At 33.8% G+C, this 14,552-nt stretch overlaps 1 protein-coding gene across 3 annotated transcripts in view; it reads left to right on the top strand.

The window, feature by feature from the left end:
• The first annotated feature begins 1,306 nt into the window (after positions 1-1,306).
• The window catches only part of LOC130443486 (cGMP-dependent protein kinase, isozyme 2 forms cD4/T1/T3A/T3B), a 93,734-nt gene continuing 80,488 nt past the window's right edge, over positions 1,307-14,552 (top strand). The window contains exons 1-3 of one of the 3 annotated variants that reach the window (XM_056778149.1): positions 1,307-1,651; positions 4,402-4,799; positions 10,390-10,700. In XM_056778149.1, the coding sequence (XP_056634127.1) occupies positions 4,650-4,799; positions 10,390-10,700 (461 nt within the window). In that variant the 5' untranslated portion in view covers positions 1,307-1,651; positions 4,402-4,649. Of the gene's footprint in view, positions 1,652-1,921; positions 2,172-4,401; positions 4,800-7,281; positions 7,353-10,389; positions 10,701-14,552 lie in introns of those variants that run through there. The other 2 variants (XM_056778150.1, XM_056778152.1) reach the window with 2 other exon arrangements.

Below are 14,552 nucleotides of genomic sequence, written 5' to 3'. Positions count from 1 at the left end.
ACTTGAAAGTGATGCGTTTTTTATCGAGCGGGTCTCATTATTTTCTGTCATTACACCCTGTAAAATATTTTTGAATATACGTCACTATGTGCTTTCTATCCTTATATTTTACCAGGACGCAATTTTACTGTTAGGATATGTGGGGAAGGAGTTGTACTCCCGCAGTCGCCATCTTGGAAAAAGAGGTGCAGACACATTTTTCTCTATATCTCTGTAACTACGGATCTCATAGAAAATTTGCGGAGACATAATTTGTAGCTAATCGCATTATCTACAAATTTGTTTATATAACTTTTTTTCATAAAATTAAAAATAAAGGAGTTATTAAGAAAAATATGAAATTTCCCAGTAAATTATCTTTTTAATTGCTTAATTTTTTTTTATTTTACAATTAATTGATCTCAGATTTGAAAAATCGGATCCTTAGAGCGCTCTAAAACCGTCAAACATGAATAAAATCAAAAAAATATTATTTAAAAGACGATCTACAAAATTGATCTATGTATTCTGAAATTAAATAATAAAAAGTTAATAACTTCTTTATTTTCAATTTTATAGAAAAATATTATATACAAAACTGTAGACAATGCGAATTGCTACAAATTATGTCTGAACCGAAGCCCCATAAAGTTTTATCACACAGTGTTTCCCACCACTCATCTCAACAAAAAATTGTGTCCAATCAGAAGCGCAGGACAAATCCTAGTAAGTGTAATATTTGGAATACATCTCGTATAACAAAATTTACACGTGGGTTTACAACGTAACGCCACTTGTTGCTGTCTACTCGTCATCTGAAGTGATAATACGACTATAGAATACATCGTGAGTTTCCTAGCATGCAGTGGACGTAGGAAAATCATGAGTTGGGAATGTGAGAGAGAGGGGACGTAATATAAAACTATGGACGATCTAATTCGCCTATGTGACGTTGCCGCTAGTTTGAAATATTCCGAGTTTACAGGACTCACTAAACAATTTTGATCGTTTTGGTTAATGATTAAAACAGAATTACTCAAATAACTAGATTGTTTAATAATTATGGATAGTACATTTTAAAGAAATTAGTTCATATTAATCAAAATTTAGAAGATAATAAATGAATTCGCAATTATGTATAATAATTTTCGTGAATTGTTTATTTTAACTGTTCACATCAATATAACCTGAAAATTTATAAGTTAACGAAACTTTCTTTTATAATACCTACAAAACAATTTGTAGTTTGTATTAAGTTGTATATTTAAATGTTTTGAAGCTTGGCAACGCTGTTATCCGGCGTAACGTTTAGGGAACGTCGACCAGCGGTTTTCAGTGCTGTCAGTTGTTGCTGCGCTCATCTTCTAAACAAAAACACGTTTGAAATTTCCTACTATTCTAGTATGAATGGAAATATGTGAAAGTTTAAGAAAAAACTAGTTTTTAGTTAGTAGTTAGTTAAATAATATAATAGATATATTTTATCTACTGACATTATCTTTATGTGAAAGTGTGAATAACTTTTGTTTGTATGTTTGATAATCGAGTTGTGGTTCCGAACACGTGTTTTTGTTTTTTTTCCGGTCTTGTATAAATTATTTTATGATTCGACGCTTTATTAACAACAAAAAGTATTTATATCAATGGAACCCATTTTTGTAACGATTTGCAGGTACGTATTATTTTATTTTTATTGATACGGATAACTTTTGTGACATTTGACTCGAGACACCTACTTATCGGTCCATTTTAATGTATGATTTCATTTTAGCTGATGTTAATAAATTTATTGAAAGCGTGTATGAGTATTATTAGAGAGGAAACCGTTTATTCAGTTAAAGCATACTTGTAGGTCTATTTATAGTATAGTTTTGTGATTCTAGCTGACTTGACTATTTATTTTTATTGTGCGGGCAACGGGAATTTATTATATCGAATTGTTATGATGTAACATATAAATTTAAATAGATTTTTAATCTCCTAATGCGAGTAATAAATCATTTTTGAACTAAACAGGGAGATATTGTTATATTTATATATAATCACGTTGTTACGTGTTAAAATCTGAAATAGAATCATTCTTCAGTTATCCATCATGATATGGAGCCCATAAGGAAACACACAACATAACTCTCGACTGGTTATTTCAAGGTTGAATTTGTGGTTACATATAGGATCATTTGAAATGCTAAGTAGGTTTATTTTTAGTTGAAATCAGTAGTGTTGGATTTTTTTTTGTTCAAATTAATTGACCTAATAGACGAAAGTCAAATTCTGTTATTTTAAAATTTCCGAAGGTGACCCCGTTAACTCGAAATGAATAACGAAATAGTAAATTATTAAAAAATGAGGTTATATAATTTATTTACGCCCAAATATCTCAAGTTTATGGTTTTTCTTTTGAGGTTTATACTAAATTGTATGTTTATATGTTTATGTTTATTACGTAATAATTATTGTTGTCACAGGATCCTGTATAAAGCAATGAAATTCATTCACCTCGAACTATCATTACAAATCGAGAGTTTAAATAGGTTTAATTAGGATAATTGCTGTACCAGAATGGCGTTCTCAAGTCTACATAGAATTTATTTACTTTAAAAGAATTCCAAAGAATACATTTACACATGCGATAAGTTGATGGAGACAGTTGTTCGTGACCCGCGGCGGCTTATATCCAATTGAAAACTGATTTTATGGAGTGTCTTCGCTTCGTGGTTTTATCGATTTATAGATGTAACAACTACGGATCGATTTCACTCATAATTGTTTGATAAAAAGCGATATTTCAAATCGGACGTTTATTTATAAATCAAACAACTTTTTATATGAAAATAGCGACTGTCCTAATTTTAGAAAACATATTTATAGGTTATGTTTATCCTGCTTAACGGCCGACGCTTTATTTACGTTTTGTTTTTAAATAGTTTTTTTATTCGTATTTAAGTGAATTGTCACATGGTCAAAATATTTCGTTTATTGATAAAAACCGCTTTAAAACGTTTATTTTATTTAATTTTTCTTAATATCGTTCTCTTCGAGCTGCTTCGTTTAGATTAATTGAAGATGTTCGTTAAGGTTAGGATTTTTTTTAAATAATTTCGGACGACTCGGTCTGTTTTTAATGCAAGTTTATACATTTCAAAAGCCTGCAACGTGGAGAATCGACGTTTATTCTATTTATTTGAGCATTTGGCGTGGTAATATGGGTAAAAAAATTCAAGGTAAATGACCTTTTTTGGACTCTTTTATTGCTAGTAAAGGACAGGATAGCTTTTTTTTCTTTGGTTTCGGGAAACGTTGATGATTCGGTGAAAATTAATGGAATGGAGGGTAGAAGTAAGGAGAATTATGTTTGTGTCCATCAAATTCTTTAATTAACGACTCTAGTAATTTAAAATTTTTCTACACTGCATACTTCATTGTATTTAAGAGAGGTGTCATTCAAATAAGACGGACGGAAGACTGAACCGAACGATCATATGATATATTGTGAGACAGGAGCGCCATTCTGGTCAAATTTTGAATTATAATTTACCGCAGACATAATTAATGGTTTCCGTATCCAGGGAGTTAAATACGTAGTGCGTTCCGTGATTTCAAGGTCATAAATAGAAAAATTTGATGTTGGATATAGAAATATTTAACGATTTCAAGTAATCTAACGACATTGTTTATTATTATAATAACGATAACGGTAAAACAAAAGAAATGGCTGTTTTAATAGGAAGTAACTCATGGTTTAGAGATAAAACTAAGGTTACCAACTGTGTTTTGATTTATTCTAATTATATAACTATTTATCGAACATATTTATATCGTGATAACTATAGAAATCTGTGAGAAATTATAACCAGAGTAGATGTGCAGTTAATTAATCAGTTAATACGACAATAAAATTTAATCTTCCTCACCGTGTTTGGATTATAAGCAGATATTTTTTTTTAGTGTAATTTCAGTGATTATAATAATATAAAGATTAACGTAATAGTTTATTATTTGAACTTGTTACTACATGTAATCCAGACCGAATATTTCGACTCCAATAAACAGTTGATTTAGAATATAATCAAGATATAATTATGAGTTGATTAGATACCATATATTTTCATCCAGGGGCGTAGTTAACGACAATTTGTATTCTCCAACAACTAAACGTAAACCACGTTGCCAAATCGTTCGAAATATCCTTTATATCAACTATTTATTTGGTTATTACTATTTTTTTTTGGAATATATGAAGTAAATGTCGATATAACTTAAATGAAATAATTTAATGAGGTCCTTCAGAAATAATATCATTGTTTATGCATTATTATTAACATTTAAATTTCTCGAAGTCGAATTATATAATAGAATAACAGTTAATAATGGCCGATAAGAAGACGTGAAGTAAAAGAGTGTTTTTAATATTTTTTTCAGGTCGAAGCGAGTACAACAATGGCGTCGAAAACAAACCGCGTTCCTACTACTCCGATCTTAGATAAATAAATATGAGTATCAGATACAAATCCCCGTCGTCATTCAGTTTATTGATATCGTTTTAATCGTTTTTCAATTGTTCGGTTAGAATTTTAGACGATTTTCGTTGGTTCGGGCACGTTTTTGGCGGATTTCCAGGAGCGTTTCGATTGGGGAAATCGCCGTTCGGTGTTTCGAGTCGAATATATATGCGTGTGTGTTTCGGTTCTCTGTGCTTCTCGTCCGTCGTAGACGAGGAAGCCTCTGTACACCAAGGTGCACCGTTGAACAATAATCCTAATTCGACGGTAGTGACTAATCGCGTCTCGGACAAAATGGCCAACGTCGCGGAGTTACAGGTAGGTGACATTTTCCATTTCTATTTTCGTTCCGAGAAGAATTGGACTATAATTTGGACGCCAATGAATTTTTTTGTTCTTTAAACTACGTAAATCGTTGAAAAAATCGTTAAAAAATGAATTTATTCGTTCTATTGAATCTTCTGATTAACGTAGTCGCGATTTTTTAACTTTAAATCGAGTGGTTTCAGATCAGGTGACGTAGCTGGTGATCTACGTCTTTAAAATCATCTTAGTCAACACCAAACCTTAATTAAAGTAGAAAAATCAATGAAAACTTGGATATTTAGAGTTTAATTAAATTTTTCATCAAAAAATTCCATTAATTTTTTCACAAATCTCGCATCTTTGTTATAGAGTTATCAAAGCGACTATAAATCAAAATTTTGGACAATACTATCAAATTATTGTCAAAAAAAGTCGATGGGATAGAGATCCGGGCTTCGAGGAGGCCATTTATTGTCCAAATAACCTCTGCTATGTTTGGGATAATTGTCCTGTGGAACAATTTTGTTCTAAAATGTTTTTGGACTGTTCCTTTCCCATAATTTCCTTCCAATCGGTTAGAAAAGCGACTATGCTTGATTTTTGGTACCGGATAGTTCAAAGTTTGCTCAAAAAAAAAATCGAAAAGATCATGATCTGAGTGGACCGCGGTCGGTGAACCGGGTTCGTAGCCTCCAAATCAGCTGGGCTACCATATTATGTCCAAAAAGATAAACATGGAGTCGTTTGAATGCAAAAATCGAGTGGTTTCAGATCAGGTGACGTAGCTGGTGATCTACGTCTTTAAAATCATCTTAGTCAACACCAAACCTTAATTAAAGTAGAAAAATCAATGAAAACTTGGATATTTAGAGTTTAATTAAATTTTTCATCAAAAAATTCCATTAATTTTTTCACAAATCTCTGGAAATGTCTCGCATCTTTGTTATAGAGTTATCAAAGCGACTATAAATCAAAATTTTGGACAATACTATCAAATTATTGCCAAAAAAAGTCGATGGGATAGAGATCCGGGCTTCGAGGAGGCCATTTATTGTCCAAATAACCTCTGCTATGTTTGGGATAATTGTCCTGTGGAACAATTTTGTTCTAAAATGTATTTGGACTGTTCCTTTCCCATAATTTCCTTCCAATCGGTTAGAAAAGCGACTATGCTTGATTTTTGGTACCGGATAGTTCAAAGTTTGCTCAAAAAAAAAATCGAAAAGATCATGATCTGAGTGGACCGCGGTCGGTGAACCGGGTTCGTAGCCTCCAAATCAGCTGGGCTACCATATTATGTCCAAAAAGATAAACATGGAGTCGTTTGAATGCAAAAATCGAGTGGTTTCAGATCAGGTGACGTAGCTGGTGATCTACGTCTTTAAAATCATCTTAGTCAACACCAAACCTTAATTAAAGTAGAAAAATCAATGAAAACTTGGATATTTAGAGTTTAATTAAATTTTTCATCAAAAAATTCCATTAATTTTTTCACAAATCTCTGGAAATGTCTCGCATCTTTGTTATAGAGTTATCAAAGCGACTATAAATCAAAATTTTGGACAATACTATCAAATTATTGCCAAAAAAAGTCGATGGGATAGAGATCCGGGCTTCGAGGAGGCCATTTATTGTCCAAATAACCTCTGCTATGTTTGGGATAATTGTCCTGTGGAACAATTTTGTTCTAAAATGTATTTGGACTGTTCCTTTCCCATAATTTCCTTCCAATCGGTTAGAAAAGCGACTATGCTTGATTTTTGGTACCGGATAGTTCAAAGTTTGCTCAAAAAAAAATCGAAAAGATCATGATCTGAGTGGACCGCGGTCGGTGAACCGGGTTCGTAGCCTCCTAGTCAGCTGGGCTTCCATATTATGTCCAAAAAGATAAACATGGAGTCGTTTGAATGCAAAAATCAAGGAAAAGCGATGGTTAAATTGAACTAATCACATTCCTCATCCATATTATAGTCCAGATCTGGTTCCCAGTGACTATTGGCTTATCGATGGTCTCAAAAAATGGTCGCTGGCTACAAATTCAGTTCAAACGAAGAAATTTGTCTACAAGAACGGCTTCGAGATGTTTGAAAAGCCTTGGGATGATTGTATTTGTTGTAATTATTTGAAAAAATAACGAATATAGTGATTTTTTTGAAAAACTACGTGTTTAATCGGACCATCTGTTGGATATTTATAAAACTAATATTAAAACTTTTATTTTCGACAATATTTTTTTAAAATATTAATTATATTGTTTTAATTTGTTTTTAAACTTTCGTCTGGCAGTGTATACAAGGGGTACACGTTTGTTTATTGATATTTTTCTCGCGACTGGTTGTTGCGGCCTCTCAATTAATTTATGGACCAGTTCATTGAGAACGTCGTCATTGTTTTTTATCTTTATACTTATTACGCTATCAATAATAATTGAAATAGATTAAAATCTTTATTTTTGTCTCTATTAAGAGATATACTTTTGAATAATTTCAGTTTAATTGTTTTCTTGTGATTGTCGAGATGGGTTTCAATAAACTGTTTGAGGAAATATTCAAAAAACGAAATAAGGTAATTCTTTTTATTGTTTTTTTTTTTCGTTCGAATGTGTTATTTTATTTTATTTTGACGATAATTCAAACTGCAAGGGTCCGTAATTTTTTAGCAAATGTGTTATTTCGAACAAAACCCCGAATTGCTACTTCAAAAAACTGATTTATTCTTTTACGAATGAATAATTTATATATTCGTTGAAAGTTATGAGTAATGAAATGAAAAAACTTCCAAAAATTTTAACCAAAAACGAAAAAAAAAACATTTTATGCGATTATGTATATAGCGAATGTTTTTTTTTTTATTTCTGTTGTCGCGTGTCGTAATCTCTATCGATCTTTGACTACTGTGTTGACTATCATAGTTTTATTTACTGCTACGACCCCAAAAATCCACCAGGAAACTAACTCAGTCACCCTGGAAAAACCCCAAACTCACTACGACTTCTTAACTGACACCAAAAGGCCAAGTACAACTCCAAAAACGCCGTTTTTTAAAATACTCAAACCAACCTTGTCAACAGACTTCTCCCTTCACTGCTACGACCCCAAAAATCCCCCAGGAAATTATCTCAGTCCTGGAAAAACCCCAAAATCCCTACGACTTCTTAACTGACACCAAAAGGCCAAATACAACTCCAAAAACGCCCTTTTTGAAATACTGAAACCAACCTTGTCAACAGGCTTCTTCCTTTACTGCTACGACCCCAAAAATCCCCCAGGAAACTAACTCAGTCGTCCTGGAAAAACCCCAAAATCCCTACGACTTCTTAACTGACACCAAAAGGCCAAGTACAACTCCAAAAACGCCGTTTTTTAAAATACTCAAACCAACCTTGTCAACAGACTTCTCCCTTCACTGCTACGACCCCAAAAATCCCCCAGGAAATTATCTCAGTCCTGGAAAAACCCCAAAATCCCTACGACTTCTTAACTGACACCAAAAGGCCAAATACAACTCCAAAAACGCCCTTTTTGAAATACTGAAACCAACCTTGTCAACAGGCTTCTTCCTTTACTGCTACGACCCCAAAAATCCCCCAGGAAACTAACTCAGTCGTCCTGGAAAAACCCCAAAATCCCTACGACTTCTTAACTGACACCAAAAGGCCAAGTACAACTCCAAAAACGCCGTTTTTTAAAATACTCAAACCAACCTTGTCAACAGACTTCTCCCTTCACTGCTACGACCCCAAAAATCCCCCAGGAAATTATCTCAGTCCTGGAAAAACCCCAAAATCCCTACGACTTCTTAACTGACACCAAAAGGCCAAATACAACTCCAAGAACGCCCTTTTTGAAATACTGAAACCAACCTTGTCAACAGACTTCTCCCTTCACTGCTACGACCCCAAAAATCCCCCAGGAAATTATCTCAGTCCTGGAAAAACCCCAAAATCCCTACGACTTCTTAACTGACACCAAAAGGCCAAATACAACTCCAAGAACGCCCTTTTTGAAATACTGAAACCAACATTGTCAACAGACTTCTTCCTTTACTGCTACGACCACAAAAATCCACCAGGAAATTAACTCAGTCGCCCTAGAAAAACCCCAAACTCACTACGACTTCTTAATTGACACCAAAAGGCCAAATACAACTCCAAAAACGCCCTTTTTGAAATACTGAAACCAACCTTGTCAACAGACTTCTTCCTTTACTGCTACGACCCCAAAAATCCACCAGGAAATTATCTCAGTCGCCCTAGAAAAACCCCAAACTCACTACGACTGCTTAACTGACACCAAAAGGCCAAATACAACTCCAAGAACGCCCTTTTTGAAATACTGAAACCAACCTTGTCAACAGACTTCTTCCTCCACTGCTACGACCCCAAAAATCCCCCAGGAAATTATCTCAGTCGCCCTGGGAAAACCCCAAAATCCCTACGACTGCTTAACTGACACCAAAAGGCCAAATACAACTCCAAGAACGCCCTTTTTGAAATACTGAAACCAACATTGTCAACAGACTTCTTCCTTTACTGCTACGACCCCAAAAATCCACCAGGAAATTATCTCAGTCGCCCTAGAAAAACCCCAAACTCACTACGACTGCTTAACTGACACCAAAAGGCCAAATACAACTCCAAGAACGCCCTTTTTGAAATACTGAAACCAACATTGTCAACAGACTTCTTCCTCCACTGCTACGACCCCAAAAATCCCCCAGGAAATTATCTCAGTCGCCCTAGAAAAACCCCAAACTCACTACGACTTCTTAATTGACACCAAAAGGCCAAATACAACTCCAAAAACGCCCTTTTTGAAATACTCAAACCAACCTTGTCAACAGACTTCTTCCTTTACTGCTACGACCCCAAAAATCCCCCAGGAAATTATCTCAGTCGCCCTGGGAAAACCCCAAAATCCCTACGACTGCTTAACTGACACCAAAAGGCCAAATACAACTCCAAGAACGCCCTTTTTGAAATACTGAAACCAACATTGTCAACAGACTTCTTCCTCCACTGCTACGACCCCAAAAATCCCCCAGGAAATTATCTCAGTCGCCCTAGAAAAACCCCAAACTCACTACGACTTCTTAATTGACACCAAAAGGCCAAATACAACTCCAAAAACGCCCTTTTTGAAATACTCAAACCAACATTGTCAACAGACTTCTTCCTTTACTGCTACGACCCCAAAAATCCACCAGGAAATTATCTCAGTCGCCCTGAAAAAACCCCAAACCTGCGGGTTGATAGGGTTGTGTACCTGCAGGGTGTTTAAGCTCAAAAGACGGGAATTATCTAATGGAGTCCGACTGTTTTGACATCTACGTTAGATATTGTTGTGTTTTGGGTTCTAACAGGTGTAAAAGTTGGTTTACAAGGTCTTGTTTTAGAGAAATTGCTCCGAATCTCGATGGATGCATCTCATATGAATTCCGAATGATCTCGTCTTCCAGGGGTTGAATTGAAAGTGGTTGAGGATTCTCAATTTGCTTATTGAACCATTCGGCCTAAATGTCTGGTATTTTCCATCCCAAACACTTTTGTTTTACCAATTTTTTCCCCGTCTATTCCCCTATTTGATTCGTTTTTGTTTTTCAGGCTCTGTTGGTGCAAAAAGATCTTTTGATCGAAGAACTGACCCGCCAAATCGAACGCGTCGATATCGAATTACTCCGCGAACAACGTCTCCAAGAGCTGCGTCAGCAATTGCAGCAACGCGAAAACGAAATTTGCGATTTGCGTTCGCAGCTGGATAAATTCCAAAGCGTTATTCGCGTACAAAATCCGACCAGTCCGAAAGGGATACGACCGAGAAAACAACGCGCCGGAATATCCGCGGAACCGCAAAGCGAAGCCTCCATTTTAGATTTGAGCAAACAGACTTTCACCGTTCATCCCAAAAATGAAAGGTAAGTCTCATATTGATGAATATTTTCAGTCCGTAGTCCGCGGATCCGATCAGAAGCTTTCGCTTCAACCCTTCGATGTCGCGTTAGGTTCACCAGGTGTTTAAATCGCGCCAATAGATGGCATCAATTTCCGTCGAGGATGGATTCGGTGGGTGGGGTCATTCGTAACTTGAATGACAGCTCTAATGTCAAAATAGATTGAGTTCTATGTTCTTATGACGTCGATTTTATTGATGGTTTTGACATTTAAATGAAGTTTGTTGTTGTTTAGACCAGGAAATTCATTAACTGATTTTTTTTCGGGTGTGTACATGTTTGAAGATGGAAAATAACGAATTTTCGGTAAAATCCGTTGAAAAAATTTGTCTGCTTTATAGCTAAACGATAGATCTACAATTGGAGCTTCTGTTTTGTCCTGCACGCGTCCCCAAAATGGCGCTTGTGGGCGAAAATCACTATTTGGTTTTTATTATTAGAAAAATCTCAATAATTTAGGTTCTTTCCGATAAAAATTCCACTGGAATTCCGGGGAATCGATAAAAGCGTTTGAAAATATTTAAAAATAAAAATTACGTCAAACCGATATACCGCAAAATATAATTATATAATTTTTTCTTCGGGTGTGTACATGTTTGAAGATGGAAAATAACGAATTTTCGGTAAAATCCGTTGAAAAAATTTGTCTGCTTTATAGCTAAACGATAGATCTACAATTGGAGCTTCTGTTTTGTCCTGCACGCGTCCCCAAAATGGCGCTTGTGGGCGAAAATCACTATTTGGTTTTTATTATTAGAAAAATCTCAATAATTTAGGTTCTTTCCGATAAAAATTCCACTGGAATTCCGGGGAATCGATAAAAGCGTTTGAAAATATTTAAAAATAAAAATTACGTCAAACCGATATACCGCAAAATATAATTATATCAATTACGCGATAAGGAACGTACTTAGATAGTAATTATTATGCAGTTATTGTATTTTTTTTTGTAAAAAAATCCTAGAATTATATTAACATACTTAATAACATGCAATAAATAAATAATCCACCGCCATTTGCTGTTATGATTGATATCTTGGGTAATGGAGTCTCAAAGGTCCTTTTTAACTCGATTACACAAAAAAATGGGGCTAAATGTCGATCAGGATTAGAAAAAACTCATCAAATTCGACGAGCATCTCATTTTAATGATAAATTTCCATGGTACAAACACCAAAAAGAAAATAAATAACATCGTACTCGTAAAAACAAATAAATTGTCTTTATTAAGACATCCTGTATTTGTTTTAATTTGTCGATTTGTCGAATCGAATACATCCTTAAAAATTATCGCTCTCCCCTTCCCCGAAAGTTATTGCCCCCGTACATACAGTCTGGAATCAATAAACATCATTATTGTTTTGATACGAGTGTTGTCCAAAAAGTTCTCGATCTCAATTTGGAAATGAAGGTTGTAATGGTAAATTTCACCATATGGTAATGGATTAATGGTAAAGAGAAAGAGCAATAGCGGTAGAAACATATACGAGGAAGCACCAAAAAACAATTTCCCGAAACAACACTGAGATTTGTAGCAGGAAAAACCTTCTGGGGCGGAAAATACCTGCTCCAGGTAACATATGTAGTAGTGAGGGAGGACAAGCATAAAAACTATCGTAGATACATTTAATTGACGCTGTTTAAGCAAAACGAAATCGTATTGTAGATAAAACCCCGATCTACACCGTCTTGAAACGAAAAAACGGTGGATTGCAAATGAGGCTAAAGGAATTTTTCGTTTTTTTTTTCACACTTAATTGATCGCCGATCGCTTAAATGACACTTTGAGTTGATTTACCACGCACAATATTCACCAAAAATTATTTTATTTCGTTGTTAGATACGAAACTTTTCATATAACCCCCGTAGGATATTAACAGTTATTTTGACGTTAAAAAATGTTTATATATACATTAAAATTAATAAATTAAATATATAAAATCTATTATTCAACTAATTATTCCAAATTTCTTTTATTCTTACGAAATTATTCCTTATTACGGTCCTTTAGTCTTGTATATCATTTAGAGATCACGGCGCCATCTGCACACTAATAATTTAAATAACTATACGTCATATATATACAGTGTTTTTTACTTATTTATGGTTAAAACGCACAGTATTCACCAGATTTGGTCATCGGCGACTTTATATTGTTTCCTAACCTTAAATTTTCATTTGTTGTTATTTTGACGAAAAAATACGTTTGCTATTATTTGAAATTATTAAAAACGCCAGTGTAGTCTTAGAGGTTACAGAAAAAAATTATTTTATTTCGTTGTTAGATACGAAACTTTTCATATAACCCCCGTAGAATATCAACAGTTATTTTGACGTTAAAAAATTTTTATATATACAATTATATTAATAAATTAAATATATAAAATCTATTATTCAACCTAATTATTCCAAATTTCCTTATTCTTACGAAATTATTCCTTATTACGGTCCTTTAGTCGTGTATATCATTTAGAGATCACGGCGCCATCTGCACACTAATAATTTAAATAACTATACGTCATATATATACAGTATTCTTTACTTATTTAAATTACGTTTTTATGGTTAAAAATCAATTTACAAAATATTCGTAAATGAAAGATTTGATTGAGATAATTGATGAATTCAACTTTTAACTTGTTATGTTTCTATTTAAAGTCATAAAAAATAGTTTCTAGTTTCCGTTCTGCGCCATCTTGTATTATTTATATGTAAACTTGAAGGATTGATGATTAATTGAATTTGAGGTTATATTTTAAAAATAAACAACTTCGTTTATAAAATTTTATTAAATATGATTACAAATTAGTAAATTTATATATATGTATAAATAATTTTGTAGTTTTTGCACTTACAGCAATGATTTTTTTTCAATAGTCATCGTAATATTGATTTTTATCGTATTTCTTATTATATTCTTTCATCCAACAATGACATTCTGAAAATCTGGGAAACAGTCCGCCTTGTTTGATGCATTCGCCGTTTTTATAATACGCCCTATTACAATTTCTTATACAATTTTCTTCGCATTCTCGTTTATCCATGGTTTTGTAAGTATCTCCAATCGCATCTTCAACTAATATAACCAACAAAATAAGTACGATGAACTTATTCACGTTATTACGCCGCATTTTGATACAGACGGTCTAACACTGTTTATCGTTGCTCGAAAACTAAAAGTGCAGGTAGCTATGATTCACTGGTTTCTTTTATATACATAAACTTTGTGTTATCCGTTGAATACGCCATGGGTTTTATGGTTATGAGCCGGAAAAACCCGATTACATATTTGACATCGTCGTGCAGAAATACCAACTGTCGATTGGGCAGTTTTACTTAAAAAAAAAAACTGTTGTTTACCAAATGGAAGAGATATATTGACCTTGGAACAGTGTCGGACTAGCCAAATGCTTCAAATTGATAAATTCATAAATAAATTACAGCGTGTTTTGGGGAAAATACTCGGATACGTCCATTTGTATTTTTTAAATGCGCATTTAAATAAATTATACGGGGTGTGTTATGCGACAATGACCAATATCAACATTCTCATTTTAAATACAAGTATATTATTTATATTTTAAACTGTTTTCGAAATAATAAGTGTTTTTTAATTTTTTTTTAATGATAATGTCAATTTAGGAGATTTACTAAATACTGCGAACGTCTTGACAACATGTAACAAGTTTTCAACATATTTCAAGTCGCGGTTTCGGTTTATTTCGATTCAAAACGTCTCGTCAGGGTTCGTATGCCATGAAATCATGTAGAAAGTAGAGGGATGTAGGTATGTTGGTTTTTCTTAAAACGTATACC

This window comes from Diorhabda sublineata, chromosome 4 (genome assembly GCF_026230105.1).
Source record: "Diorhabda sublineata isolate icDioSubl1.1 chromosome 4, icDioSubl1.1, whole genome shotgun sequence".
Lineage (NCBI taxonomy): Eukaryota > Metazoa > Arthropoda > Insecta > Coleoptera > Chrysomelidae > Diorhabda > Diorhabda sublineata.
The sequence above is the reverse complement of the archived record's forward strand: the minus strand, read 5'-3'. Positions and strand labels throughout refer to the sequence as shown.